Source organism: Fundulus heteroclitus, chromosome 21 (genome assembly GCF_011125445.2).
Source record: "Fundulus heteroclitus isolate FHET01 chromosome 21, MU-UCD_Fhet_4.1, whole genome shotgun sequence".
Classification (NCBI taxonomy): Eukaryota; Metazoa; Chordata; class Actinopteri; order Cyprinodontiformes; family Fundulidae; genus Fundulus; species Fundulus heteroclitus.
This window is the reverse complement of record NC_046381.1, coordinates 30828055-30854365: the sequence shown is the minus strand read 5'-3', so window position 1 is coordinate 30854365 and position 26311 is coordinate 30828055. Positions and strand designations below refer to the sequence as shown.

The 26311-nt window shown below is 43.3% G+C and overlaps 2 protein-coding genes across 4 annotated transcripts in view; both read left to right on the top strand.

Annotated features, from left to right (window-relative positions):
• The window catches only part of nrp1a (neuropilin 1a), a 73633-nt gene extending 55028 nt beyond the window's left edge, over window positions 1–18605 (top strand). Inside the window, exons 9-17 of one of the 2 annotated variants that reach the window (XM_012865062.3) lie at window positions 2992–3323; window positions 5508–5652; window positions 10039–10149; window positions 10805–10855; window positions 13768–13911; window positions 14016–14293; window positions 14378–14474; window positions 14585–14638; window positions 15688–18605. In XM_012865062.3, the coding sequence (XP_012720516.2) occupies window positions 2992–3323; window positions 5508–5652; window positions 10039–10149; window positions 10805–10855; window positions 13768–13911; window positions 14016–14293; window positions 14378–14474; window positions 14585–14638; window positions 15688–15974 (1499 nt within the window). In that variant the 3' untranslated portion in view covers window positions 15975–18605. The remainder of the gene's footprint in view (window positions 1–2991; window positions 3324–5507; window positions 5653–10038; window positions 10150–10804; window positions 10856–13767; window positions 13912–14015; window positions 14294–14377; window positions 14475–14584; window positions 14639–15687) is intronic. The other variant, XM_012865063.3, reaches the window with a different exon arrangement.
• Window positions 18606–25667: 7062 nt separating this feature from the next.
• The window catches only part of itgb1a (integrin, beta 1a), a 38202-nt gene continuing 37558 nt past the window's right edge, over window positions 25668–26311 (top strand). For both annotated transcript variants that reach the window (XM_012865050.3, XM_021317773.2), the window contains exon 1: window positions 25668–25993. The gene's annotated coding sequence lies outside the window, so the exon portion shown is untranslated. The remainder of the gene's footprint in view (window positions 25994–26311) is intronic.

Sequence of the window (26311 nt, the reverse complement as noted above, 5' to 3'; positions counted from 1 at the left end):
GTAGGACCCCTACTATACAGCTCATAAAAAATCCTAAATTTTTGTGTTTTTCGTGTAACTGGGTTAAATCAGTTGTATCCAAACTCAGTGATCTAAAAGAAATGATTGCTGTAATTTGATTCTTTTAGTAAGCCATGTAATTTGTTATGATCTCAGGTTTTGGTCAGGCGTAATGTAGCCTCAGTGTGCACATGCCATGTTGCTCACAAAGGTCAGGTGAATGCTCAGAGAGTTTGTGTGTATGGTCAGACACATGAAACAATAGGGGGAACATTGTCTGGGGTTATTGGGGCTTAGACCGCAGGATGCATTTAAAATTGGTCGGGGCCACCAGGCAAAACTCGCAATGCAACCACCCAGCTATGATGTCACAGACCCACCTTTAACCCAGCCCTTACGCCCCATCAGGCACCACAACACATGCAGGCATGGCAATGTTCATATAGAAAAAAATAACTCCTCAAAGTCCTAAAACCATTTAACCTGAACTGTGAACTGATTATTTGCGTATCTAAAAATAAATGTGTGTGTGTGCAATGCGCCAAATATGACTTTAGCCCAGAGAACAACATCCTCCTAAATCTGTCTTTGGCCTCATCTGTTTGGTTTTCACCATTGGAAAGACTTCTAAACATTAGTCTTTCTTGAAAACCGAAGAAATCTGGTTGCCTTCTTTCAAGCTGGCTGACAGAGAGAGTGCAGCAACAGGTGGGGGAGGGACGGCAATGCATTGCTCTGTGCTGGGGGAAATTCAGATCACTCTGGCACTGTCTTTGGCATATCTTTGAAAAGACTTTCAACCACAGGGGTGCTACGCCAGAAAACTATTTGCGCGTTCTAACGAGAACGTTCTAACAACCTCGGTGTACCCTGATATTGGTAAGACGCCTTTGCCTCACATGGAATTAAAGATGGGATCAGGATTTCTTTGGAGCCAAATTTGAAGTGACTACAGGGTCCTTCTCTTTTGAGGAGCGAGTCACTTATGCATCACATATGCGTGGCCAATCCTGTAAGAGCAGATGGCACTGTGGGTGCAGCGGGGTTACAGCTGGGACGTGTGTGCGGGGACACATAATCAGAGCGCTGCGCCGAGCATAAACACATCACAGGATCGGAGTCACCACAGGGCCTCCAATATGACGTTAGTAGCCATGGGTCCTCTGAAGACACTGCCAGCTCCACTGCATGCTACCAGGGAGAGGGAAACCGAGGCTCCTCGAGGGCTGCATAAACTCTGTGACTCGCCTCTCCTCTTCAACGTTTGATGCTTTAACGGAAAAACCTATGGAGAGCTCTTCAGGAGCATCTTCGGTGTCGTGGAGGAGTGCCTTCAACGACGGCTACGCAAGGCATCAAACTGGAGAGGAAAAGCACTCAATCGAAGAGGTTCTGTCTTCAATTAATGACGTCCAACCAATAATTCAGAGATTACAAGAGAGGACGGGTCAAATGTCACGAAAATGTTTCACCACAAATTACCGTGGTCGCGAGTCATCTGATACAAACAGCTACTCATTAATAAAAGAAACCCCCACCCAGTTGTTAGTAAATACGCCATGGTGTAAAAATAGCTAACATGAACCACTGATGCTCCACCCAAAGCCCAGTCGTGGCCCGAACTGGCTGCAACTGCATCATCTCTACTCTTACCATCCACAAACATAAACAGTCGTTCGGCTGGGCGTGTCGTGGCGTGCATGCCATCCCTGCAGCCTCTGTAGTCGCAGCTGAGCTCGATTAGCAGCTCCAGATGATCTGGGGGAGTCGCATCAGTCGCTTTTTTTTTTTATCTCTCGTCAGCGCGCACACTTTCATGCACACACATGCACCTTTCTCTTGAATTCCCCTCGCTTCAAAAGGTGTTCAGATCGCAGTGGCTTAGCTTCACACCGCCAAAGGCCAGCTCCTCTGATCACGTTCAACAGATCTTGGCCAAAGACGAAAGAAAAACAGGAAAAGAATCCCAGGAACGGAGGCTTCAGCGCAGCCAACAATTGCTAATTTTCTGGGTTGCATGTCCAGCGTATCATCTCACGGATTTCCATAGGAACTGCTTCACATAGGCAGAAGTTTTTGTGTAATATGTATACAATGACTTGTAACAACGCCTTGATTTTTTTCCCCCTGTTTTTTCTTCCTTGTTTTCCTACATTTCTTTGATTCCGTTGTTTTGAGGTTTGAACGAAACATTTAGAAAAAAGGTGGAAGACTTGCAAAAAATGCTTGAAAGCCAAAAAGCTTCTTCAATCCAGAAGTCTAATTCCCCCCCCCCCCCCCACTTTCAAGCATCAAGAAAGATTACCAACAGAAGCAAAGCAAATTTAAAAGGACATGCATTTGCATTTGATCTCAAATGCAAAAGGTACAAAATGCTGAAACTCATCAAGAGTTAAGACACGATCAGAGGAATAGCACAAAGAACGATGGATTTATCTGGAACTGTGGACAGGAAATAACGACACTTTCAAAGATGTAATCTCACAGATGTTAACAGCTGTGAAGCAGACGGCAGATGATTGCTGTGGCAGCGAAAACAGCACAAAAGAGATTGCGTTTTTTTGTGTGTAAGTATATGCAAGTCTATGGAGAGAGGAGCAGGGAAATACAAAAAAAAAAGAACGGAGTCCCAGAATGCAGGAGGTGGAAGCACCAGCCGGGAAGAGGGTTTTAATTGGCTGCCTGGAGACAATCGCTTCAGGCTAAGGAATTAGTATGCATGAGATCTACAGACATAGAGAGACTGAGAATAGAGGGATAGATCACAGTAACATCACACAGAGTTTGGGGATTAACCCTCCTCCCTTTGACTTTGGCTATCCTCTATGTAAGACTCAGACCCAAACTATGACTTTGGCTCTGTAGATGATCTTGGATATGAACCCTATGAACATAAATCAAGTTTTTTTTTCATATGTTGCATCTCTGCAGGGTTCCATTGGTTTGCATCAAAAAAGTTAACCGCATTTTTCCGTCTTTTTTGTCCCTCAGAGTACCCCTGCTCTGGCATGCTAGGCATGGTGTCAGGGCTGATCACAGACAACCAGATCACGGCGTCTTCTCACACGGACCGGAGCTGGGTGCCCGAAAACGCCCGCCTTCTTACCAGCAGGACCGGGTGGACCCTGCTGCCGCAGCCTCAGCCCTTCACCAACGAATGGCTGCAGGTGGACCTCGGTGAAGAAAAGCTGGTGAAGGGTTTCATCATCCAGGGAGGCAAATACAGAGAGAACAAGGTCTTTATGAAGAAGTTCCGTCTCGGTTACAGCAACAACGCCTCCGACTGGAAGATGGTGTACGACGCCGGTGGAAACAAGCCAAAGGTAGGTCCTGGAATTTCACAAATCAAATTGGCGTTTGTTACGTTCTTAAAAGATGTGAGAAGCCCATGCCTTACAAAAGAATTAGAAATGTATGTAGAAGGTATTGCTTAAAAAGATGGTCTCACCGACAGACCTATAGAATACTTTGCATCCTGAAAGATGAAACTGAAACCTTGTGTCTTGACGTCTTGTTCAGGAGTGAAGGTAGGACGAGTGGAGCATTGATAAAGAGATTGACGCCTCATCTGAAGTAGTGTTGGCGTAGCCTCAGTCTGTCATGATGAAGAAAGCTTAGCCACAAAGAATTGCTGTCTGTTTACCGTACAATCTAGATCCCACTGTTTGCCCATGTTCATCAGATACAGATTACGACCAAAAAAAATGGTATTAAAGATTCATGAGGCTAAAAAGGAGACTCCTTCTTAGGGTGGCTGGGCTCATCCCTAGAGATAATCAACCTACCTAGAGGTTAGCTAGGCATGTCGTATTTGGAAGAGATGGTGGAGTCTATTTAGAATGTGCTGGTGGGACTCCGTTTCCCTTCTTGCTTGGAAACACAATGTGGGAACCCCCAGAATGAGGTGAAGAGTATCGTTGGGCAGAGGGATATTCCATCCTGGACCTGTCAACCTTGCAACCTGTTCTCAGATAAACAAAATTTGATGGATGAATGGATGGACTCCATGGCTAGGTGGATTAGGGGCAAAGATTTAGCTCTCAGAGTGTGAATGTTCCACCAATGCCATCAAAGCCTACCCGGGTGCTTTAGACAAAATAGTGATTCCTCTTGGAATCATATATTTATTTTGTTTTTTTGCATTTTCTTCACTGGATCTTGGACCTTTCTTCATTGTTTCGCTTAAAGATGCTAATAGCTGTTAGCTGCTTCCTTGTTTTAGCCCCTGCTGTGCATGCGCAGTATTGTACTTCTGTTGTTATTAAAAATAAACACGATTTGTTAATAAAGGCTTTATTAACAAATTTACTAAGAAATTAAGCAAAAACAAAGCATAAAACACCAAAATAACAACTAATACACCAACAGGACGGAATAATATTTCATAAAAAACATTGTATGCAACCAGATGAGCTACTGACATATACATTTTAAAAACTCAAATAATGTGGCTATGCACCTTTAAGCTGATGAAAGAACCTTTAATAATCTTAGTGTATTTTTCACACTAAATACTTTTTCCAAGGCAGGTTTGATTTCTGACCTAATTGAAAAAAGGCTTCTTAAAAAAAAAAAAAAAAGCAAGATAAATCTGCGCATTGATTCTTATTATGATGCATTTGGTCTGTTCTTGCCAGAACAAGTTGTGAGTAATAAAGCAGTCACTCCCAATCAATTTCAGGGAGGCTTTGAATCACATTAGGATAAACATCACAATTCCAATTTCTCACTCCCTGCACGTGATCATATCCTAGCCACACACTGCAGGTTTGCTGAGGGATGGAGAAAGGAGAAATCACTCCCTAACTTAGAGAATAAACCAAAGATTTATCTCTCAGCTTTGCTGCATCCCCAGAACACACGCGGTCCTCTTACGGCCCGGTGTATGCACACACCCAGATCATGCATGCTCTCATACGGAGCCACCTACTTTTCTGCAACACCCTGTCCCCAATTACAATTGTCCCTGACAGGGTATAAATCTCATCCAGATGGGCTGATGGTTGATTTATGAAGGGAGCAAGGAAGATCCATACCCCCGCCTGCCCTAGTTAGCTGCCTTTCTCCCCCCCCCCCGCCTGAGAGGTACCCAAGCAGCTAAAGCTCACCAGGCTCTCTCACGTGATTACTCACATGAATCCACCTCCATCAGTCCTCTAGCTTCCTCTTTTCTCGCTTTTATCCTACATCCTCCCTTTCCCTCAACATCCATTCCTTTGTCTGCTAAGGATCCGAGGCAGAGTTCTGAAATTTGCTTTTTGACAAAGGTCTGCGTCCTGCTGTTTTTTGCCCCCCGGTGTCACCCGCTTATGCTGCAGTTTAGATATCAGCAAGACCAGAGAGCTCTCCTGATATCTTTTTATTTTCCATCAGTCTCCTGTTACTTTTCCACCTAACCCGGCACTCACCTCCCCCCACATGTTACATAAAGTGTTCAGTAATGCCAGAATAAGAATCTATATGCATCATATTATATGTTGTGTCTCCCGTTCCTTCTTCACTGCCAGATATTTGAAGGGAACAGCAATTACGACACCCCTGAACTGAGGACAGTGGAGCCCCTGCTGACCCGTTTCATCAGAATTTATCCAGAGAGGGCCACTCCTGCTGGGATGGGCCTGCGGCTTGAACTCCTCGGCTGCGAGATTGAAGGTAAACGAGAGCAACGCACAAAACCTTCCAATGAGAATTTTTATTTTTTTTTTAGTCTTCTGCGTAGTGGTGAGACAGGCAAAAAATGCAGTCAGTGCAAAAACACATTACCTTATTTCCCACTCACTAGCCGACATGTTTTTCTCGTTTTAGGTCAGTTAGGATTGAAAAATTATTTCTATTTCTTTAAGGCAAGGATAATGAGAGAAAATATTAAAAGGTTTAAGTACATTTCACTTTCCAAACTTTTTGGAAGTTTACATACACTACAAATACTCTGCCATAAAGCAAGTTGGGTAGACCCAGATGACGAGGTCATTGGGTTTGTAAATGTCTGCTAGAAGCTCACCTGTGGGTGTGTTTTAAGGGAACTCACTGTTTCCATCTGTGATATCTTAGACAAATAAAAAAAAAAAAAAATCATTAACAAATCAGGAAGAGAGTTGCGGACTTCCACAGATCTGGCTCATTTCATGTATTTCCCAGATGTCTGCTATGTTCGTTTGTTGAATTAAGTGTTTGCATTCATACACGCCCTGGGAATGGTGTCTTCATCTCCGCTGTAGACATGGGCCGCGGCAGAAAACACAACATCATCACATTTCGCTTCCCCGTGCCGAGGTGAAACCTGTGATTACGCTCTATCTATAGCGATGACCTCAGTACAGTAGGCGCACCTAGATAGTGCTCAGACAGTCTCAGACTATGTTGCGTCTCTTCACATGTGATGTGTCAGGCTCAGGGAGGTGAGCAATCTATCATCCAAACTAATGACATGACTAGACGCAGCGTTCACGTCATGTCTTAACAACATCCCTGGTTATTTAATGATGTGCATGAAGGCTTCCTGTGTTCGACGCACAGCTGTCCAACTCGTACTATCCGTTCCAACAAGGGACGGTTTGTTCTGCCTCCCTGTTACATCAAAGCTGCCCTCATGGCTAACCACTTCTGGAGCGGATCAAATAAAAGCCCACCTGGCCTTCTCGGCTTGCTGCTGCCTGGCCCTCATCACCGTCTTCACAACCAGTCCTTGTCTTTGGTCTTTCAAAAGGACCCAATGGACTTTGGTATACTTCAAATGACCCATATTGTTTCTCTCAGAGCAGATGTAGAGTACTGTGTGAAACCACAGAGCTATCCTTTATTTCTTCCCATTGTTGTCAGGGGAGTCTGACTTGGCCTGAGTTTTTGTTCTGATGGGGTTCTGACCTGTGGTTCTCCATACGTTCTTAAGGCATTTCCAGATATTTCCTTCAACAAAGCTAACTTATTCTCCATTTAGTTCTTATACCTTTGAGAGGAATGCTTGTGTTTTTTCAGCAACGCAAGATGATCCTAAAGACAACACAAAACTCAAGGAATGAATAACTCAGGTCTCCAGAATTTAGCAGCAACCATTTAACATTCTGTCTTGATGCGCTTCCTTCTCAGCCTTCTTATCAAAAAGACGCAATCTCTTGAATTCTCCAAAAAGTGTAACGTGGTTTGACAGGACCTAAGTGGATATCTTACCAATAAGGAAGTTAATTTTTTAAAAAAAAGCTTTCAGTGTGATGAAAACCTCTCCACAACAAACGTCCTTCTACTTTTTGGTGAATTTTCACGCATCACAGCTACTATGAAAAGTGTGCATGGCTTAAGCCCAGCAATCTGTTTAGTCTCAGTGCACCTAACTATACTCATCCATTGTGTGTTAATAGCAAGAACTGTGGTGTTCCCAGCTTTTAATCTTTTATAAGTCAACTGCTTTATCACTGTCCCCGCTTCTTGTGGTGCAATCAGGAGGTTAAGACTTTGAATTTATAGCCCCTTACAACCCCTTGGTTCTTAAAGTTACGACTTGCAGTTTTCTGTGAAAGTGCCTAGTGTCGCTATAACCAGACGTATCGCCCTGAAAGATCTGTTTACAGCAGATGAAGAGTATCTGAAATTATTATATTCAGAATTAGGAAGTAATTAGAAACGGCCTGGCACTGGAGCTAAGTGATGCATCACTGTTCAGCCGATCATCTATCCCCATTTGTCAGGTAATTGAGCTTAGGAATTCATCATGTCTTTTCTTTCCACATTATCCTCGGGATATTTCATATTTCACCACAGATGTGTGTTTTTGAATTAGGTTGCCAGCAAGGAGCAGTTTGCCAGTAGTCGGCTGGGTGTAGACACCTCACTGGGTCCTCTCTTTATTTCAGGACCTTATGGCTGTACTACCTGATAAGTACTGCTTAATTACTGTTCAAAGAAAATAGTTAAATGACCCTGGAGAACTGATGATCATTTTAGAACATTATACAAAGTTATTTTCTTAGAAACAACATTTTGAAATAGGAAGTTGGGTAGCAGCGAAAGAGCTTAGTGATATAGTAGCAGGGAGCATGTTTGCTCTAAGTGGATTTGCATATTGGATTTCAGGGAAGCCCGTTCTCTTATAAACCTCACGGACTCCCACTGGGAACTTCAGACAGACGATAATGCTTGTTTTCACTGTTAATGCCAAAAACAGACTCACTCATAGAGACAGATGCACTCACAGCAACCACAAGTACCTTTGCCAAGGTTGCGGTTTAAAGGACAACATATACAATTACACACATACACAGGTGCCTATCTGTCTGTACAAGTGTGTGTCGGAGTGTGTGTGTGTAACAACGCTGCAGCAGGAGGGCTAAATCCTCATTTCTGTAAGGGGCTTCCCTAGCGCAGCGCTGACCCCATCCCTGACCTCACCCACCCTGAATCTGACAGCGGCTGATCAGCCTCATATTTCATCTGGCAGAGGGCGAGAGCAGGAAGATCGGCTCACACACACACAAACACTGGACACATTTTTCAGCCGCTTCCCCCCCCCCCCCCCAATCCATCTATGCCTCTTCCCTTCTCCACCTCTCTTCTCGTTCTTTTTCTCCTCCATCTGCTCTGGGGAAACCCGATCATTACTCAGTCCGTATGAAAACTTACAAATGCACGCTCACACCGCAGGACGGCTGTGCGGCAGCGGAGCGTGGAGCGGATCCTGGGCCTCAGCCACATCCAAGTGAAGCAGGGTCCGTAATGATAGGCCATGGTGGCCCTGCCTATGTAGCCATGTAGTTTCAACCGCTCCAGCATCATGGACAAACTTAAAGTCTGTATTTATACACTCACGTCTCCGCCGCTTGATAAAAAGCGCATTGCTAATAGCTCAGGCCTACAGTGAAAGAATAATAAAAGCCTACAATAAATGCCAGTATGTAGATGTAGGCAAAGCATGGTGTTCTTACCTTTTTTCCTTACGTTTTCTAACTTCAAAGACAGGCTTAAAATCCACAGACACCATACAAACGCTCAATTTTTGATTTCGTTCTACTTTTCAAGTCACGTTGAGTATTGTTTTGCGATGCAAAAATTGTGAACAAGCCCTTTTTTTGGCAGTCTACAAAATAAATCATTTTCTTGACGGTAAGTCTCATTGGATTGTTCAACACTGTTGATTAAAATAGGGAAAAAGTGCCGTTTATTGCATGCTTGGCCAACATTTACACAGAAGAGTTAGATGCTTGGCAGCATTTTTTTTTTTTTTGCCTTTATGAGAGCAAGTGATCATATGTTATTCTGAAGCTAATCGAACGTTTTATTGATGTTGAGTTCGCATGTTTTTATTGTTTACTGTCTTAAATTGTGTCTGAAATTATTCAGAACAAGGAGCGACACCAATCCGGGACTTTTGAATTTGGCAGCCGTTGCATGTTGACCGCTTGTAATTCTCTATGAAGCAAAAGAAGTACTCGCCACTGGTCCATCTCAAAGTTAATTCTGAGACAGAACCAGTTTACCACTGGAACTGAGCTGGTGAAAAAAGAAAAGAAAATATGCTGGCTAAATCCAATTGGACACCCTGTTGGGTTCCTCTTTGCTTGTGCCGTGTTTCCTAAAGAGCAAATGCAAATACTAAGTCTGCTGTGTATATATGTCATGTTATTTGTATGTATCCTAAGCTGGTGTCTGCCTCAAAGTTAATTTCACCATGATAAAACATGGTGACAATAAAAGATGATTGATTATTGATTTCTTATTTGTACCCAAGTAAGTAGCTTACGAGAGAACCAATGTGAGTACAGGCCCCGCTCACTGTCCAACCAATGAGGTAAAACCATATGCATCTTACAGGGGGCATACTTTTAATTGGTCTTTCCAAACTGTGATGACACAGGGTCTGCTTTTTTTAAAACCAGCCCCTGTGACATTTGTACGCGGGAATATTCGTCAGTGTCCAGTCTTTTCATCAATACCTGTTTGGCTCGGGAATCTAACCAATGCTATCTGTTGTCTCTCTCTCTCTCTCTCTCTCTCTCTCTCTCTCTCTCTCTCTCTCTCTCTCTCTCTCTCTGCCTTCTTGTCTTTCAGCTCCAACTCTCCTTCCGACCACTCCACTCCTGAGCACCACCCCGTCAGACGAATGTGACGATGACCAGGCGAGCTGCCACAGTGGCACAGGTGATGACTACGACGTGACAGGTGCTAACATCGCCTTCATGAGACTGCGTCCAAACTCCCATCCCCCCCTCCCCCAACACCCTCCTGTTGCTCTCTCGCCCCTCTGCTTTGTTTTTCGTACTCATTCTGCTCCCCCCCCCCTCCCCTCTTTACAATGCCACCAGTTTTTTCTCAGCACAGGCAATCTGGCATCTCTCGTGCACGCTCCCTAGCATGCATGCATCCATCCACATGTGAGCTGGCACTGATACAGCTCTAATTAGCTGCATCTTTAGTTCCCACCTCCCTCGTCGGCCTTCTTATCTCTACCCCATAGAAACTCGCGGGGGAAGAAACCGATCCGCACACACACCTGCCTCTGCAGAGGAGCCCTGCTTCTCTCTGTCGTTACCTCTCTCTCTCACATGATTTGTCCTCTTGGCCTCCTTTCCCACTAACCCAGTAACTCAATGAGCCTGCACCGCCCGCCTGTACTCCCCATTAACCAGCAGTCTCCAATGAGGAGCACGGCACTGTCTTAGTCATAGGCGACAGATTTGCCAAGAAAGGGCATATTGAAGGAAATGAAAGGAAAGTGGCATTGAGATGATCGGCTAAATCTAGCCAGCATGGGTGCGGGATGAGCGTGCGTATCTGAAGAGGAATCAACATGTGTTGCTGTGCCGTATTTTGACAGGTGGTATCGTGATGCCGGAGACCGTAACCACAGAGCTGAACACCATTGCAGGTGAGTTTCTAAATGTCCCCGTGCCCTTAAAGTTTACAAAGCGGCGTGGTGAAATGTGTTAATGTGTGCCTACTTGAACGTTCATTTTGAAGCACAGGTCATTTTGAAGCACAGCTCAGGTAATGAATGCCAGGCACAACCCAGGCCTCTGTTATTAAAGCTGATGATACGGCCCTGAGAGGCTCCCGCTGACGGGGTGAGGGAGGTTGCGTGATGCGGGCCTAGCCGATGATTAGCACTGGTGCTCTGCTGCAGCCTCCTCAGCATAATCACTAATCACCGGGCCAACACTGATGCGCGCAAAAAAAAAAAAAAAAAAAACGAGCCGACGCTAAGAGCCGGAAAGCACAATGCAGATGACCGGAGGAAATTAGGTGGACTCTGGGGCCACGTCCCCCGGACAAGCACACATAGCAGTTTCTCCTATAGCGCGCTGATGAGGCAGCAGCCAGTTGAGGGAGTTACCCCAGTCTGACCTTGGCTAATGGGCTATAGGCTCCACCCCCTTTCTATTTACTCAGTCAGCTGGGTCTATGGTCTGTCTGCTGTCTGCTGGGGCAGCAGCTATATCCTAATGGATGAGAACTGACCTCTGTTGTGTGTTTGCCTCAAACTCAACCCTCTGTATTAGAGTAAAGACATTTCATTTTGGAGAATGAAACCACAAAGGTGTTCATACACGAGTGTCCATTGTCTCACTAAAATCTGTACAACTTGGACCTTGTTTTGTTTTGGGATTTCACGTCTACCCATGTGTCATTTAATAATGTATAAAACCTGCCATTTGGGAACAAACGGCATCATAAAGACAGACCCAGGAACACAGGCAGGGCAGGGATAAAGCCGTGGAGAGGTTCAAAACGGGGTTGAGTTGTTAAGGAATATCCCGCGCTCTGGGCATCTCATGGGGCATCTCACGGTTCAATCTGTCATATAAAAGAAGAAGAAGTAGGCCCAACGGCAAGCCTCCCGAGACACGGGCCGACCACCGAGAGTGAGAGGATGAGCAAAGAGAGCATTAATCAAAGAAGCAGCCAACAGAGCCCGGTCTCTGTTGACAGGAGACCTGTTAGTCCTGCACACACACAAATCTGGAAAGCCATTGTTTTATAGCAGAATAGTCCTGTTTGCCTTTCACCATAACACATGCAGCGTAGATACCAAGAATATAGAATAAGTTTCCCTGGCCTGGCAAGATGTGACTAAAATAGATTTTTGTGGCCCACATTCAAAACACTATGTGTGGAAGACAAACCTACACTGCTGGGAGCCCTTAACACACCATCCCCATTGTAACGCAGGATGGTGGCAGCATGGATATACCATGCCCACTGCGACACGTGGTGGCCGCATCATGCTTTTGACCAGCTGGCAAAGGGAAGCCGGTCATACTTGACGGGAAAAATTTTACAGACAAAGAGAGCTACGGAAGAATGGTTTACATCCAAGCATCTTCAAGTGACCTGAGCTGAACCCAATTAATGTGGCAAACGGATGTGCTCATTTGCACTCCATCTCTAGATTAATTTTGAGCTAGTTGCAAAAAAGGCACACTTTTTGGATTTTTATTTGCCATGTGTCGTTTTCCTTTTGCCCCTCAGTTATTTTCTACCTTGTGTTGGTATATTTACTAAAATACACTGTCATCTGCACTGTCATTTCAAAAAGTTCAAGATGCACGAGCACTCTTGCAAGCCACTGCATCCTTTCCGTCGACTTGCATTAAATGTACCCTTGCGTCTCGGGATAAAAGCATTCTGCTTTAGTAGAATTGAGCGTTCGTGTTTATGTGTCTGGGTCTGTGTGGGTGTATGTCTGCCATTTACCCTAATCTCCGAGGATGTAGTTTCCATTGGCATGTAGCAGGACAAAAAAGTCTCCTTTTCTTTTAATGAAATGGCCAAGTGAGTCATGTGGCTGCTCATCTTATCCAGGGCTTCTTTGCTGCCTCGGTGAAAGCCTCCCAATAAAGGAAGAAAAAAAAAAAAGAAAGCCAAACTTGTTTTAATTGGGAGTGGGATTTATATGTGAAAGTGGCTTGGAGTCTGTTATGTGGTTCCACATGAGGATTCCACCCTTTGTGCTTAATGGGTAAATAGGGTTGCAGCCTGCAGAAGCTAGTTAAACCCTTCCCATTATTAAAGGGAATATTGGCTCGTATATTTTGTCACTTGGAAGGCAGCTTCATTATATCTATGACGGCATCTGATGATGGCACGTAAAACCATGCCTGACATCCCAAACATCCCTCTCCCACGTGTTCCATGGAAGTCTTTCTCTGGCGAAAAGCGCTCGCGTGTTTTTTTCTTTTGGCCTCTGCAGAGGCTGCTTCGGCACGCCGCGGGTCCACGGGGGATTGCGTCGTTGGAACAGCGCCTGGGCACTATTGCCATAGCTGTCTTGAGATCTCAAGTCCCTGCTCTCATTAAAATCCTCGTCTCTCAGCGGGATGCTGTGAATGTCTCTTTCTAAACTGTGTCCAGACCTTGTCGTCTCCATCCCCCTGCCATTGTTTGGTGTGTGTGTTCCCAGCGTGCCTCCCCGTCTGTTCCTTACTCAACCCTGTTACATTCATTAAGGGACATCATTAAACGCGGCCGTGATGAAAGACAGTGTGATGTCTGCACCAGCTCTTCTCTCCCGTCTCATGTCACATTTTGTTTTCATCTTCTAACTTTGGTCTGGCCAACAAGTGGGTCTCGAAGCGTTTGTTCTGCGGCGCTCTGCTGCCCTCTAGTGTTTCTAGAGAACAGTAGGGTTTTTTTTATTTGTTGCCTGTAGCCTTATAATGACCACAAGCTAAAAAGCCTCCCATGATTGCCTGGATTCAAGCCAAAGCAATCAACGTTTCTCCGTCTGTAATGAATTGAGATCTCCCACTTGAGCTTAACCTGTCCTCAACATGCTTTCAGACTTTCAGTGGTTCGACTGCGACTTCGGCTGGCCCAACAATCCCTCCTTCTGCAGCTGGAAATCGGAGGACACTGGCTCCAGGTGGCAGATCCAATCCAGCGGCACCCCGACTCTCAACACTGGCCCCAACATGGACCACACAGGTGAGCCCCCCCTAACCCATCCGCCTGCAGAGAAAAAAAACGGCCACCCTTTGAAGGGGTTTCGTCTCCGCCCCAAAGTAAACAGCGTTTTAACGATCCAACAGGGGGATCGGGGAATTTCATCTACACGTTAGCGACCGGGCTCCAGGAGAACGAAGTGGCTTGGCTGGTGAGCCCCGTGGTCAACTCTCCAGACTCCGACCTGTGCATGTCCTTTTGGTACCACATGTACGGGTCGCACATTGGAACGCTGCATATTAAACAGCGCAAGCAGACGGAGGACGGAGCCGCGGACATCCTGCTGTGGACGGTCGGCGGTCACCAAGGCAATCGCTGGAGGGAAGGCCGCGTCCTGATTCCACGCACCAGCATACCCTATCAGGTGAGAGTCTCACAAGCTGACGTGCTTTTTCCTCTCTGAAACTTGAGCATCAGTTAGACCTCATCTGCATCTGATCATTTTAAGGTGGTGATCGAGGGTCTTGTGCAGAGGAAGAGTTGGGGGGACATCGCTGTGGATGACATTAAGGTTCTCAATGGGCTTGGTGCGTCAGACTGTGAAGGTGAGGATTACGGCATTCCAGCTCTTGTGTGCACTTTATTTGCATGAAATAGAAGCGGGCTGGTCTGGAGGCAGTTCCCTGGATTAAACTACAATTTCTTGTGTTTATAGATCCTTTTGTGCCCACCGAGCCAGTGCCATCGGAGGATAAAATCAATGGAATTTGTAAGCCATTACACATGCAGTTTCATCATTTGCTGTTACAACATCGTCTTTTTAAAGTTCAAGGGATATGAAATCAGAATCTTGATTTGATTTAGGGTCTGAACTTTGGCCTCTGTAAGACCTGAATATGCAGCTCCCTACCCCCTGGTCACGAATAATAAACAATAATATGATGCTGCCACCATTTTTGTTTCATGGCGAGGAAGGAGTGATGGGCTGTGCTGTATTGTATGTTGAATTTTGGACGTACGGTTGTCATATACTAGCCTCGTGAGACCATCCTGATCTCGCGAGCTTTCAAGGTTTCACTCGCAGATCAGTCTGGCTACTCTCCGTTAAAGAAAATTTGGAGCCGTTCACCAAACGAACGTCCAATCAGCGTTGGCTTTGAGGCGGGTTGAGGTGTGACGCAACGAGAAGCGCGACAGTTCAGTCTAAAGTACATGGCGGCTTCAGCCGATGAAACTAGCGTTAGCGTGGCTATCGAGCAAGTTTTATCAGAATTACAGAGTACTTCTTCACTGAAAGAAGAGCAAAACACTGCTCTGGAGGCTTTTCTCAGAGGAAAAGATGTTTTTGCTCTTCTCCCGACTGGTTTCGGCAAGAGCTTGTGGTTGTGTTTTCGTCGTCGCTGTTAGTACGTCATATGCTTTGTTGATCTGATTGATTTATTTGGCCCGTCTATCACCAACATAGGCCAATCAGCTAACCAGTATTTTCGCCCCTTCCCAAAATTACTTCAACGGAAGGTTTCCAGATGGATATGCGGAGCAAATCCATCTGGCGGAGTCAGGTTTGTTGTATCCCAATAGTCTCCTGCCTGTGTTGTGGCTCTGTGCAGTTCTGGGAGAGAGGCACATAGTTTCCTTGTTTTATCACTGCTAGATACTAAAAACTAAAAACAGGGTTCAGAACACAGAAGCATGCTTCACTTTTCTGTTTGTAAGGTTAATTCAGTATAGTCCTTCTACTTGACAGTTTTGCATTACCTTTGGTTTATTCCAACACATTGGGATTTATGGCTTTATGTTTCTGCTTCACTCCTTCAGTTGAAGAAATCACAGACTATCCCGACCTGGTAGAAACCAACCAGATCAGCGGCGCTGGCAACATGCTGAAAACCCTCAACCCCATCCTCATTACCATCATCGCCATGTCGGCCCTGGGCGTTTTCCTGGGGGCCATCTGCGGCGTGGTCTTGTACTGCGCTTGCTCGCACGGCGGCATGTCGGAGAGGAACTTATCAGCCCTGGAGAATTATAACTTTGAGTTGGTGGACGGCGTCAAGCTGAAGAAGGACAAGCTCAATGTACAGAACTCATACTCGGAGGCATGAGGCGGGTCTGGCTGGTTTCATATGACTAAATGATGGGCAGAGCTCGCACAAAAAAAAAGATACAAAAAAAAAACATCTCTAGGCATATCTTCTCATATGTTGCCCCCCGTAGGTGGGCTCAACAGGACTGCCAAACACCCTCTATTTACCAGATGAGGGTCAGGTTCAGGAAACCAGTGGGAGGTTTGGACTGATCCACGCTTTTTTTCTCAGGAGCTGCAGTAAATAGAACCTACCAGTAGGGGACACTGTGTACAAATAAAAAATACAGGAGAAAAAAAAAAAGTATGTACAGACGATTTAGATGATATTATAATTTTGTATGTTGATTTTCATTCATTTCTACAATCGGATGCTGGTGTTGAGACCAATTTATTAGTAATGTTTAAAGTATTTATCATTTTCTGGGAGAGAAAGCTGTTTTTTTTGTAGAATCAGTTCGTGAAGGCTGTTGTTTCTTTTCATGCTTCGAAAGAGACGTATCGAAATCTTTAAAGAACCATATCCGGAAAAAAAAAAAAATGTACATTTGCCCCGCAGGGAGGCAGAGCGAGTGCGATCCTGACCCATTTTCCCTTTTATCACCCTAAAGTGAGGGTCCCATCCATGTATGGTTCTGACAGTGCCTTTAGTACCTTTTGGTTGGCCTTTTTTGTTGAACTGAGTTCTTTTCTAAATCTACTAGAATTAAGTTATAATGAAAGGAAACAGGGGCACATTACCTTATAAATTCCTGCCAAACAGGACTATAGTTTATTGCAGGGCTTTTTTTTTTTTGTTTGTTTTTGTTTTGTTTTTTGTTATTCTGTCCAAAAAAAATACATTGTAAATAAGTTTTAATATATTTTATTGCCCTTTTTAAAGAAAGTAAAAAGAAAAAAAAAGCTGCCGTATCCCTTTTTTCCCTCCACGAGTGCGAGTGTGAGTGTGTGTAAATATGGTCTTTTGACTGTTTTTGTGCAAGTGCGACATGGATCTTAGATTGTGTTGCTCAGGCAGGCAAGATTGTTTTCAGTGTCATTGATTTTGTGCATTTAGGGCCATCCTTCATTTCCAAAAACAAAACAAACGAAAAAAAATTCACTCGAAGGACGGATGAATAAAAGGGTAAAATACGCACATGAAAAACATCCTCCATTACTGATCTGTCGTGACTTCATCTCTTGCATCACTTTTGCGAGTTTGGGAGAATTAAAGAGTACATTTAGACATGTTCATTATGTCAGAATATATATACACATATATATTATGTCAACCAGCATACCAAAAGGAAAAACATGAACCACATTTTTCTTTTCTTTTTCTTTTACCACCAACATCACTGTGGATGTTCAGTGTAGACGTGCTATCTGAACGATGCAGCCTGTATGCACTTTGTTTTCTGGCTCCCACCTTGATGGAACGCTGACGAAAGAGTTTACCAATTGAAACGACGGTGCTATCAGTAGTTTAGCCAGATACTGGCGTGTCTCATGGCAAACCCAGTTTCCCCACATGCTTAAGTGTAGCTGAAAGGTCTTTCTTGGGCCTGCAACAGTTATGTGTTTCACATGTAGCAGCCATAACGATGATGTCAGAGCTGATGTCATAAGGACGGGACAGTGGCGCAGCGGGGGCTCGAGCGGGGGATCACCTGAATCAGGTTATGTGGCCTCCCTCTGCATGTGGCTTTACCAAAGGATTGTAACCCCCCCCTCCAATCCACACACACACACACACACACACACACGCACACCTTTATTGACTGCAGGGGCTTCTCACCAACAAAGCGTACAACGGGGACACCCTTCAGGCCTGCCCCTTCGACAGAATATCCAGAGTGGGGGGGGAACACCAGGACTAGATGTGACAGTGTGTATTTCTAACTTCTTCAAGGGTTAAAAAAAAAGTGCAAATCTCACCTTGTGAACTTTTCAAATCCCAGTTGAGACTCATGTTTGCTGACGGACGAATGAGACAATCCCACCATGACACACTCAGACGGGGAAAGGGATTCTAAGTGGTGAGATTTACATGGACCCAAGAGACTGCGAAGCCCAGTGAAACTCATCGGTTTGCCTCACCACAGTCGACCCAATCACGAACTCGATGATTTTGATTTTTAAGAAGGGTGACGTCTTTTAAATCTGTGTGCTTTGTATGTCGTTTCGTGGTTTACACTCGCTCTCAGCTTGTTCATTTCAGAGCGAATGACCCGCTCTCCTCGGCTTTCACTTTCAGAGGACGGTAGCTGCAGCCAGCTAGACAAAAAGGATACTGTAGCGTGGACTCCAAACAAACAATGTTGCACTGAGAAATATATTTAAGAGGTTTATGTGTTTATAGTGTTCATTTGCAGAAAAAAAGGGTCAAAACAGAAAAAAACTTGTGCTCATTTTTTTTTTTGTTTAGTTTTTTTATGCATAATTTCAGATTATCTGAAATTGATCCAAATGTAAAAAAAAAAAAAAAAAAACTACTCAGATGTTTTCAATCTTGAAAAGACAGAACAGGTTTTTAAAAAGGAATATCAACTCCTTATGTGTACATGCCATGTTAGCGCTTCATTTTGTACTGTCATTCAGATTTTGTGCAGATTTTTTTTGTTTGTTTTTTTACAAGAATAATAAAAACAAGACTTTTTATTTTCAATACTGCTTCTGTAATTTGCTGTTGTAGGAAAAGGTAATAAACAGCAAAGGCCTTAAAAAGCACTGGGTATGACTGTGTTGTTATGTGTGGGAAAACATGGATTTCTTTCCTGTTCAGCAGAAGGGATCAACATTGTGGCGCGTCAGTGAGGGGTTAACTTACAAGCAGCCCTTCCAAGCACAATGTCTGGATTGTACATTTAAGTAATGTGATCACAACATCTCAGTCTATTCCCTGCCTCGCAGACATTCGCTGCCAAAACTACAGTAAAACTCAGATAAAGTGGGGAATTTTTCTTAGTTATGGTAAAAAAAAAAAAAAAAAAAAAACATTGACCAGGTTTGAATGTTATTTAAACCTATAGATTTTGTGTACTTCCATAAAGAAAAGGTGAATTCAAAATTGAAAAAAGTCTTTATTTCTAATAATTGGAAGTAGTTGTTTTCTTCATGTCGTTATCAGTAGAGGAGGCATTTTGACCCATATTTCTTTGCTGCATTGTTTCAGTTTATTGATTTATTTAAATGTCCAACCTGAGCACAATGACCTGCTTTAGGTACGGACTTCAACTAAGCTCCTGCAACACTTTGATTGTTTTCTTTATCAGCCATTCTCTTGTGAATGTGAAGCTGTGTTAGACCGATGACTTGTAAATACTCTGGTATGAAAAGGAGTTTACGATCAACTCAGTAACTAAGGTGCCAAGATTCTGGCAGTATTGACAACTGTCTTTCTTTTTTTTTTCCAATGGAACATATTATTTGGTAATAGGAATTGTTTGGAAATTATAGCATTTCCCAAATTGAAAGCAATAAACAACATTGGCTTTAAAGCTGCATTAAGTAACTTCTGTAAAAAACAACAAAAAGAAAAACCATATTTAACATATTTAACAATTAACATATTTGTTAAAACTGTCCCTATGTACCGACTGTGAAGTATGAGACATTTAATCTGTGAAAAAAAGTGAAGCTCCTCTGGCTCCTTCCAGTGGTCCTGCTGCCATTTGCAGAAATACACCGCTCTCAGTCACAATTTCTGGAGTGGGACCTGCTCAGAAAACAAAGACAGGTAAATACTGGAGCAAGCCAGCAGGCTCCGCTGTGGAGGAGGAGCTGTTGAAGGAGAGCTGCAGCAGCAGAGAGCAGAGGGAGGCTACTCCATGGTTTTCTCAGAACTCTCCGCTGCTTCTTTAAGGTCATTGCTGATATCTTCCCATCCTGGTATTGCGCTAAACGCACTCCTGTACGCTCTATACTGCTAAACACTCCTGCTTTTGTGGAGAGGGGAACCTCTCTCTCCACCTTTTCTCTTAAATCCCAGAGAAGAAACAAAGATGTATTTAGGTTTTTCATGCACATGTTCTAGTTTGTTTCTGTTTTTGTTCAATAAAGAGGGGTCTATTGACTATTCGATTTTCATGTCCAGATATATAAAATCCCAAAAATGTAAACAGGGTGTTCTTTCTTTTTATCATAACTATGGGAACTAGTTTGGCATGACACTAAGTTGGAAAAGGTGCAGATCTCTGCTCAGATCGAGGAACAGATGGAAGAAAGTAGTAATGTCTGTGAAGTCCCACTTCACAGGTTCAGTTAGATATGAAGCGGGTTCTGACCACTAATGATGAGTGGATGAGCTCTGCACCCTGCCCAACATCTGGCTTTCCATCTCTGTCTGTCATTAGGAGAAAATAAACTAAAGATCTATTTTTATTACTTTTTTTTCAAGCCAGGCAAACTCCTTAATTCTACTCATTTAGGCATTTTAGCGGCACAGCAGGATTAGAGAAAAACAATTTAGAGCAGAAGTAAAATGAGCAAGAAGTGACACTAAAAAAACGTTTATTTACATCTTCCTTTACACACATTATTTTTCAAAATAAACTAATTGTTAGCAATTAGCTCATCATTTTTATGCTGCACACTAATCACCAAGGAAATTCAACCCTCACCAGACAGTGCCTAGTAAAAAAAAAAGTAATCATACCCCTGAACGTTTTTCACATTCTCATCCATCATAGTCATACCTCAAAATCAAATCTATTTGCCAATCGCCTTCAGCTGTCACCTAGTAAACAGGGCATTGTCATATCAGTTTAAATCCAGCTGTTTTCTAACACGCCTCAGAGCTTATAAAATATTAGTGGATAAACACGATGAAGACCAAGGAGCACAGCAGGTGGGTCAGGGAGAAATGTGTGAAGAAGTTTGACCAAACGATATACTAAGGCCTAAAGACTATGGCACACCTGCAAACCTACCAAGACATGGCTGTCTGCCTAAGCTGACGGACTAAACAAGGATAGCATTGATCAGAGGAGCAGCCATGAGGCCTGTAGTAACTCTGCAGGAGCTGCAGAGATTCACAGCTCAGGTGGGAGGATTGACAGGACTTTTATCCGTGCGCTCCATGAATACGGTCGTTTTGGAAGAGAGGCAAGGAGAAAGTCATTGTTGAAAGAAAGACCTGTTTGCCGTTTTTAGAAACCATGTAAGGGACAAAGCCAATCAGACGGACCCAACTATAACTTATCTGTGTGCATACAGATGTAATAATATAAAGACCTGATCGAGTATCTTTCGGTTTTAATCTCATTTTAAGCTTTACAAACCATGCATTATTTTTCAGATGGAGTTTGGGCTCATAAGTTTAGGATGTCAGACTGTTTCTCTTTGTCGCTGTTATTAATCCTATACGGCCCCTTTAATCTAAAGCTACATTCATGAAAAGACATGATCGGTTTCTGTGAATGTAGAAACTTTTTAGTTACTGTATTCTACCCTACTGCATGTGGGTGTTTGTACCAAAACAGCCTCCTGGACGATCGTGGAGTTAAAGGAGCCAGTGTGAGCTCGGTGGAGTACAGCAGCCGATTGCCTCTGGAGGAATCATCATCAAAACAGTCCCAGCTGAAACCCGCAGTTTTCAGTTTGACCAATTTTGGCCTTCCCTGTTGTTTCTGTAACCTTGCTGTACCGACACGCTACCACAGGGGGGCGTCAGAGTTGAGGAAAAGCGACAACAGTGTTGTGCTGTTCAAGATTTCATGAGCTCTAAAGAAAAATCTTAAACCTTGTACAACGCAAACACGGCGTCTAGTTATACCAACGAAACAATAAAACTCATTGTATTAAATAAACATTGTCTTTTTATCACCAAGGAAATTCAACCCTCACCAGACAGTGCCTAATAAAAAAAAAAGTAATCATACCCCTGAACGTTTTTCACATTCTCATCCATCATAGTCATTGATACCTCAAAATCAAATCTATTTGCCAATCGCCTTCAGCTGTCACCTAGTAAACAGGGCATTGTCATATTAGTTTAAATCCAGCTGTTTTCTAACACGCCTCAGAGCGTATGAAACATTAGTGAACAAACACGATGAAGACCAAGGAGCACAGCAGGTGGGTCAGGGAGAAATGTGTGAAGAAGTTTGACCAAACGATACACTAAGGGCTGAAGACTATGGCTCACCTGCAAACCTACCAAGACATGGCTGTCCGCCTAAGATAACGGACTAAACAAGGATAGCATTGATCAGAGGAGCAGCCATGAGGCCTGTGGTAACTCTGCAGGAGCTGCAGAGATTCACAGCTCAGGTGGGAGGATTGACAGGACTTTTAACCGTGCACTCCATGAATACGGTCTTTATGGAAGAGAGGCAAGGAGAAGGTCATTGTTGAAAGAAAGACCTGTTTGCTGCTTTTAGAAACCATGTAAGGGACAAAGCAAATCAGACGGACCCAACTTTAACTTATCTGTGTGCATACAAATATGTAATAATATAAAGACCTGATCGAGTATCTTTCGGTTTTAATCTCATTTTAAGCTTTACAAACCATGCATTAGTTTTCAGATGGAGTTTGGGCTCATAAGTTTAGGATGTCAGACTGTTTCTCTTTGTCGCTGTTATTAATCCTATACGGTCCCTTTTAATCTAAAGCTGCATTCATGAAAAGACATGATCGGTTTCTGTGAATGTAGAAACCTTTTAGTTACTGTATTCTACCCTACTGCATGTGGGTGTTTGTACCAAAACAGCCTCCTGGACGATCGTGGAGTTAAAGGAGCCAGTGTGAGCTCGGTGGAGTACAGCAGCCGATTGCCTCTGGAGGAATCATCATCAAAACAGTCCCAGCTGAAACCCGCAGTTTTCAGTTTGACCAATTTTGGCCTTCCCTGTTGTTTCTGTAACCTTGCTGTACCGACACGCTACCACAAGGGGTCGTCAGAGTTGAGGGAAAGCTAAAACAGTGCTGTGCTGTCCTGTGCTGTGCAAGATTTCATGAGCTCTAAAGAAAAATCTTAAACCTTGTACAACGCAAACACGGCGTCTAGTTATACCAACGAAACAATAAAACTCATTGTATTAAATAAACATTGTCTTTTTCTGAGTTTTTTTTTTAATCCATTAGGGCATTCCTCTTTTGAAGTACCCAAAATCTTAAAAATAAGGTAAGATCTGACAGTAAAGCAAAACGATGAGAAAGAACTCGCGCTCTGTCTGCCTTGTTTTATATCTCCTCTGACAGGATATGTCAGAGATATTTGCTTGCCTGTGGTGGTGGTTTTATAAGTTGTCTATATCTTAGTCAACAGGAAGATTTGTTTTTGGTCCTTTTTATCTCTCACAGGAGTCTGAGTATATGTCGCTGCTGCCTCACCGTCTTGGCTCTTAATCTGTAGGCCTGATTCATATCGCTGAAATGACTGAGTCAGTGAGCGTTTCATCCGGCTTTTCCGGGGGTGGGGGTGGGGGCTTTTCTTTCTCTGGGAAGACGCGGCCTACAATAAATAGGGCTCTTGTGATATTAGTATTATTATTATTTTTTATTTTTTTACATTTTAACTTTAGGCCCCCAAAAGAGAAATGCAACGAGCACTTGGTTGTTTCCATCTAAGCGTAGATTTATCTTATCCCTGTCAGGGGGGGCTGGGGGTCTGTTTCAGAGCACAGAGACGGAAAGAAGCGCAGCATTCCCCTGTGAGCGCTCCCTGGAGACTAAACAGGACTCAAGGAGCTTCCGGACCCGATAGTTTGTTTTCTCTCGCATTTTTTCCCTCTGTGCGCCTCTAGAGTAGCCGCGACTGAGCACTAAGTTTAAAACAAATAAATAACTTGCAGTGTTGCTTATTTACTCTGAAAGGGATCCAGAAGAAGAACCACCCCATTTATAAGTTGTGAGAAACTAAAAGTGAAATGGTGTCTTAGTTTAGACTAGTTGTCGAACAAACATGTTCTTAAAAAGTGTGTACATGAAAGACTATTTCAGGGCAAAGCTTGTTGGACCCTTCTCTGATGATGATGATGATGATGATGATGATGATGATGATGATGATGATGATGAGGATGATGATGATGATGATGATGAGGATGAGGATGATGATGGCACACTAATTCAAACATACTTTCTGGAACAGCGTGACGTAGGCATGAGCGGTCTCTGTATAAATAGGCATCCACTCTAGTGGGGTCCGGTGACAGGAGTTAGAAATCAAAACCGGCCTTAGCCTTCAAAATAAAAGTAACGCTGACCCTTGTAAAAAAAAAAAAAAAAAAAAAAAAAAAAATTGAATAAAAGCAATAAATATATAATTTCAGTGTGTTCTGTAATGTGAAACATCTCTCTTGGTACAATAGCATGATTTCCCTTTTAAGATGTGTTTAGTTCAGTGTAATTATTATACATTGAGTTTTACAAAGTACATTATTGGGGTGATGATTAATTGATTTATTCGAATTGCAACGTCTGAAGATTTAATTTAATTTATTTTTGCCAATGTAGTCTCCTGGGCTACCATTAAACTTTGCTATCAGTCCCAAAAGGGAAAATTGTTTTGGTAATATCATGTAATGTGTCAAAATACTCCAAAACATTTTTTTTTTTACCCTAAACTGAGGCACTTAATTTATTAATTTACTTATTTTTTAAATCAGTGTGGAGTTTAACAAGTGAAGTGAAGCCTGTTCTTAGACTTGTAATACAACTTGCAGCAAGCATTTTGTGTTATAGTTTCCTTATTTACTATGCCCGGCCATCTTGTTTTATAAGCATATTTTGCAGCTTGTAATAAATTGCACTTTGAATTCAGGTCAACTCTCAGGTGAGATTATTGAAATTATAGTAATTAAAAAATAATAATTTCAGCAATTTGTTTTCATGAAACAAAAAAGAAGAAATTTGATTTAATCGGACTGTTTAAAGTTAAACAAATCAGACATTTTATTTTTAAGCCATATCGCCCAGCCCAAGCACACTGTGAACATTTTACAATCCAGAGTTAAATTCCTTATATGTGTGCCCTGGCAAATAAAGCTAATTCTAATTCAAAAATGGCTGTTAGTTTCTGTCCTGCCTAATTTACCATTGTTACTGACTGTTGATCACTAGTGATCAACAGTCACAAACAGTGGAGTTAAAGGCAGCGTCCAATGGTAATCCTATGGTAACTGAGTCAGGCGGGGTCCTCGGCAGCAAGGCCTCAGTCAATCCCCGAAATGTTTGTGATGTATGTGATGGTTGTACTGGAACTGTAATTTCCCTCTGGGATTATTAAAGTATTTCTGATTCTGATGGACCAAATCTAACATGACTCCTGTGGTTACTCTGAAAACATGGCAAGGCAAACAAATATAATATTCTGCTTGACAAGCAATTGAAAACGTCTATAAAATTGTCAGCTATTGTCCCTTTTAAATATTATAATTCATTCAGTAATTTTATGGTGTGATATGAAATTACCCCGATGCTAAACCGCGGTAAATTTACTTCAGGTAGTCACAGGTCAATGATTTCATGCTCAGCCACACCCCACACTGCTTATTAAAAAATAGGTGAGACAGATTACTAATCTCCAAAATAAAACCTGGACAAAATTTATATTTCATATTCAAAGAACTTTTTTACGTATTAAGTTCATGTTAAAATACTGAAACAGCGCTTATAAATAGGAAAATAAGTTACTTGGTGGAACTGGTCCCAGCCATCCGTCTGAAAGTAGTCTTTTATTTTGAAGGGCCGCTCGCAGCGGCTGCGCGGTGCTGCTGCTGGTCATCCTGATTTAGTCCGAGAGAAGGAGAGCCGCTTCGGCGCTGCGACGGGACTCTAGTCTCTTTCCTGCTTTCTGCTCCCTGTTCCGGCATCGAAACGCGACACTATTCACTATTTTTTTTTATTTCTTCTTCTTCCTCCCAGTGGAGGTTGAGTGGAATGAAGATTAGGAGAAGGCTCTGAGCGGCCGGAGGAGAGGAGACAGTGTGGGCCGGTGCCAACGGGGCAGACGGTCTGCGCTCCCGGTGCGTCTCTGCGGCGGGACGTCACAGACAGCCAGCTCTCTGCTGCTGCTGCATGTCTCCTGGGATCTAACACCACAGCGGCGAGGTAAGCTGGACGTTTCTCCCCTCTGGGTCCTCTGTCTGTCCTCTGCTGACTTAATGAAGTTAGTTACGGAGCGCCCCGCCGGTTTGAACGCGCTGTTCAGAGAGCTGAGAAGCGGAATGACTGCCACAGACAGGGATGGCGCTCCTGGTACCGGTCCAGTTTGGACACGGCGGCTGCGGAAAGTCTGATCAAAGTGTTGTACTTGGTTCACTTATTCTCCAGCGCAGGTTAAATATGAGAAATGGAAACACAGCGTGTGAAAAAAAAAAATATTTTTTTATTTCCAGGTTTTATTGTCGGTCTCATTGTATAAATGTG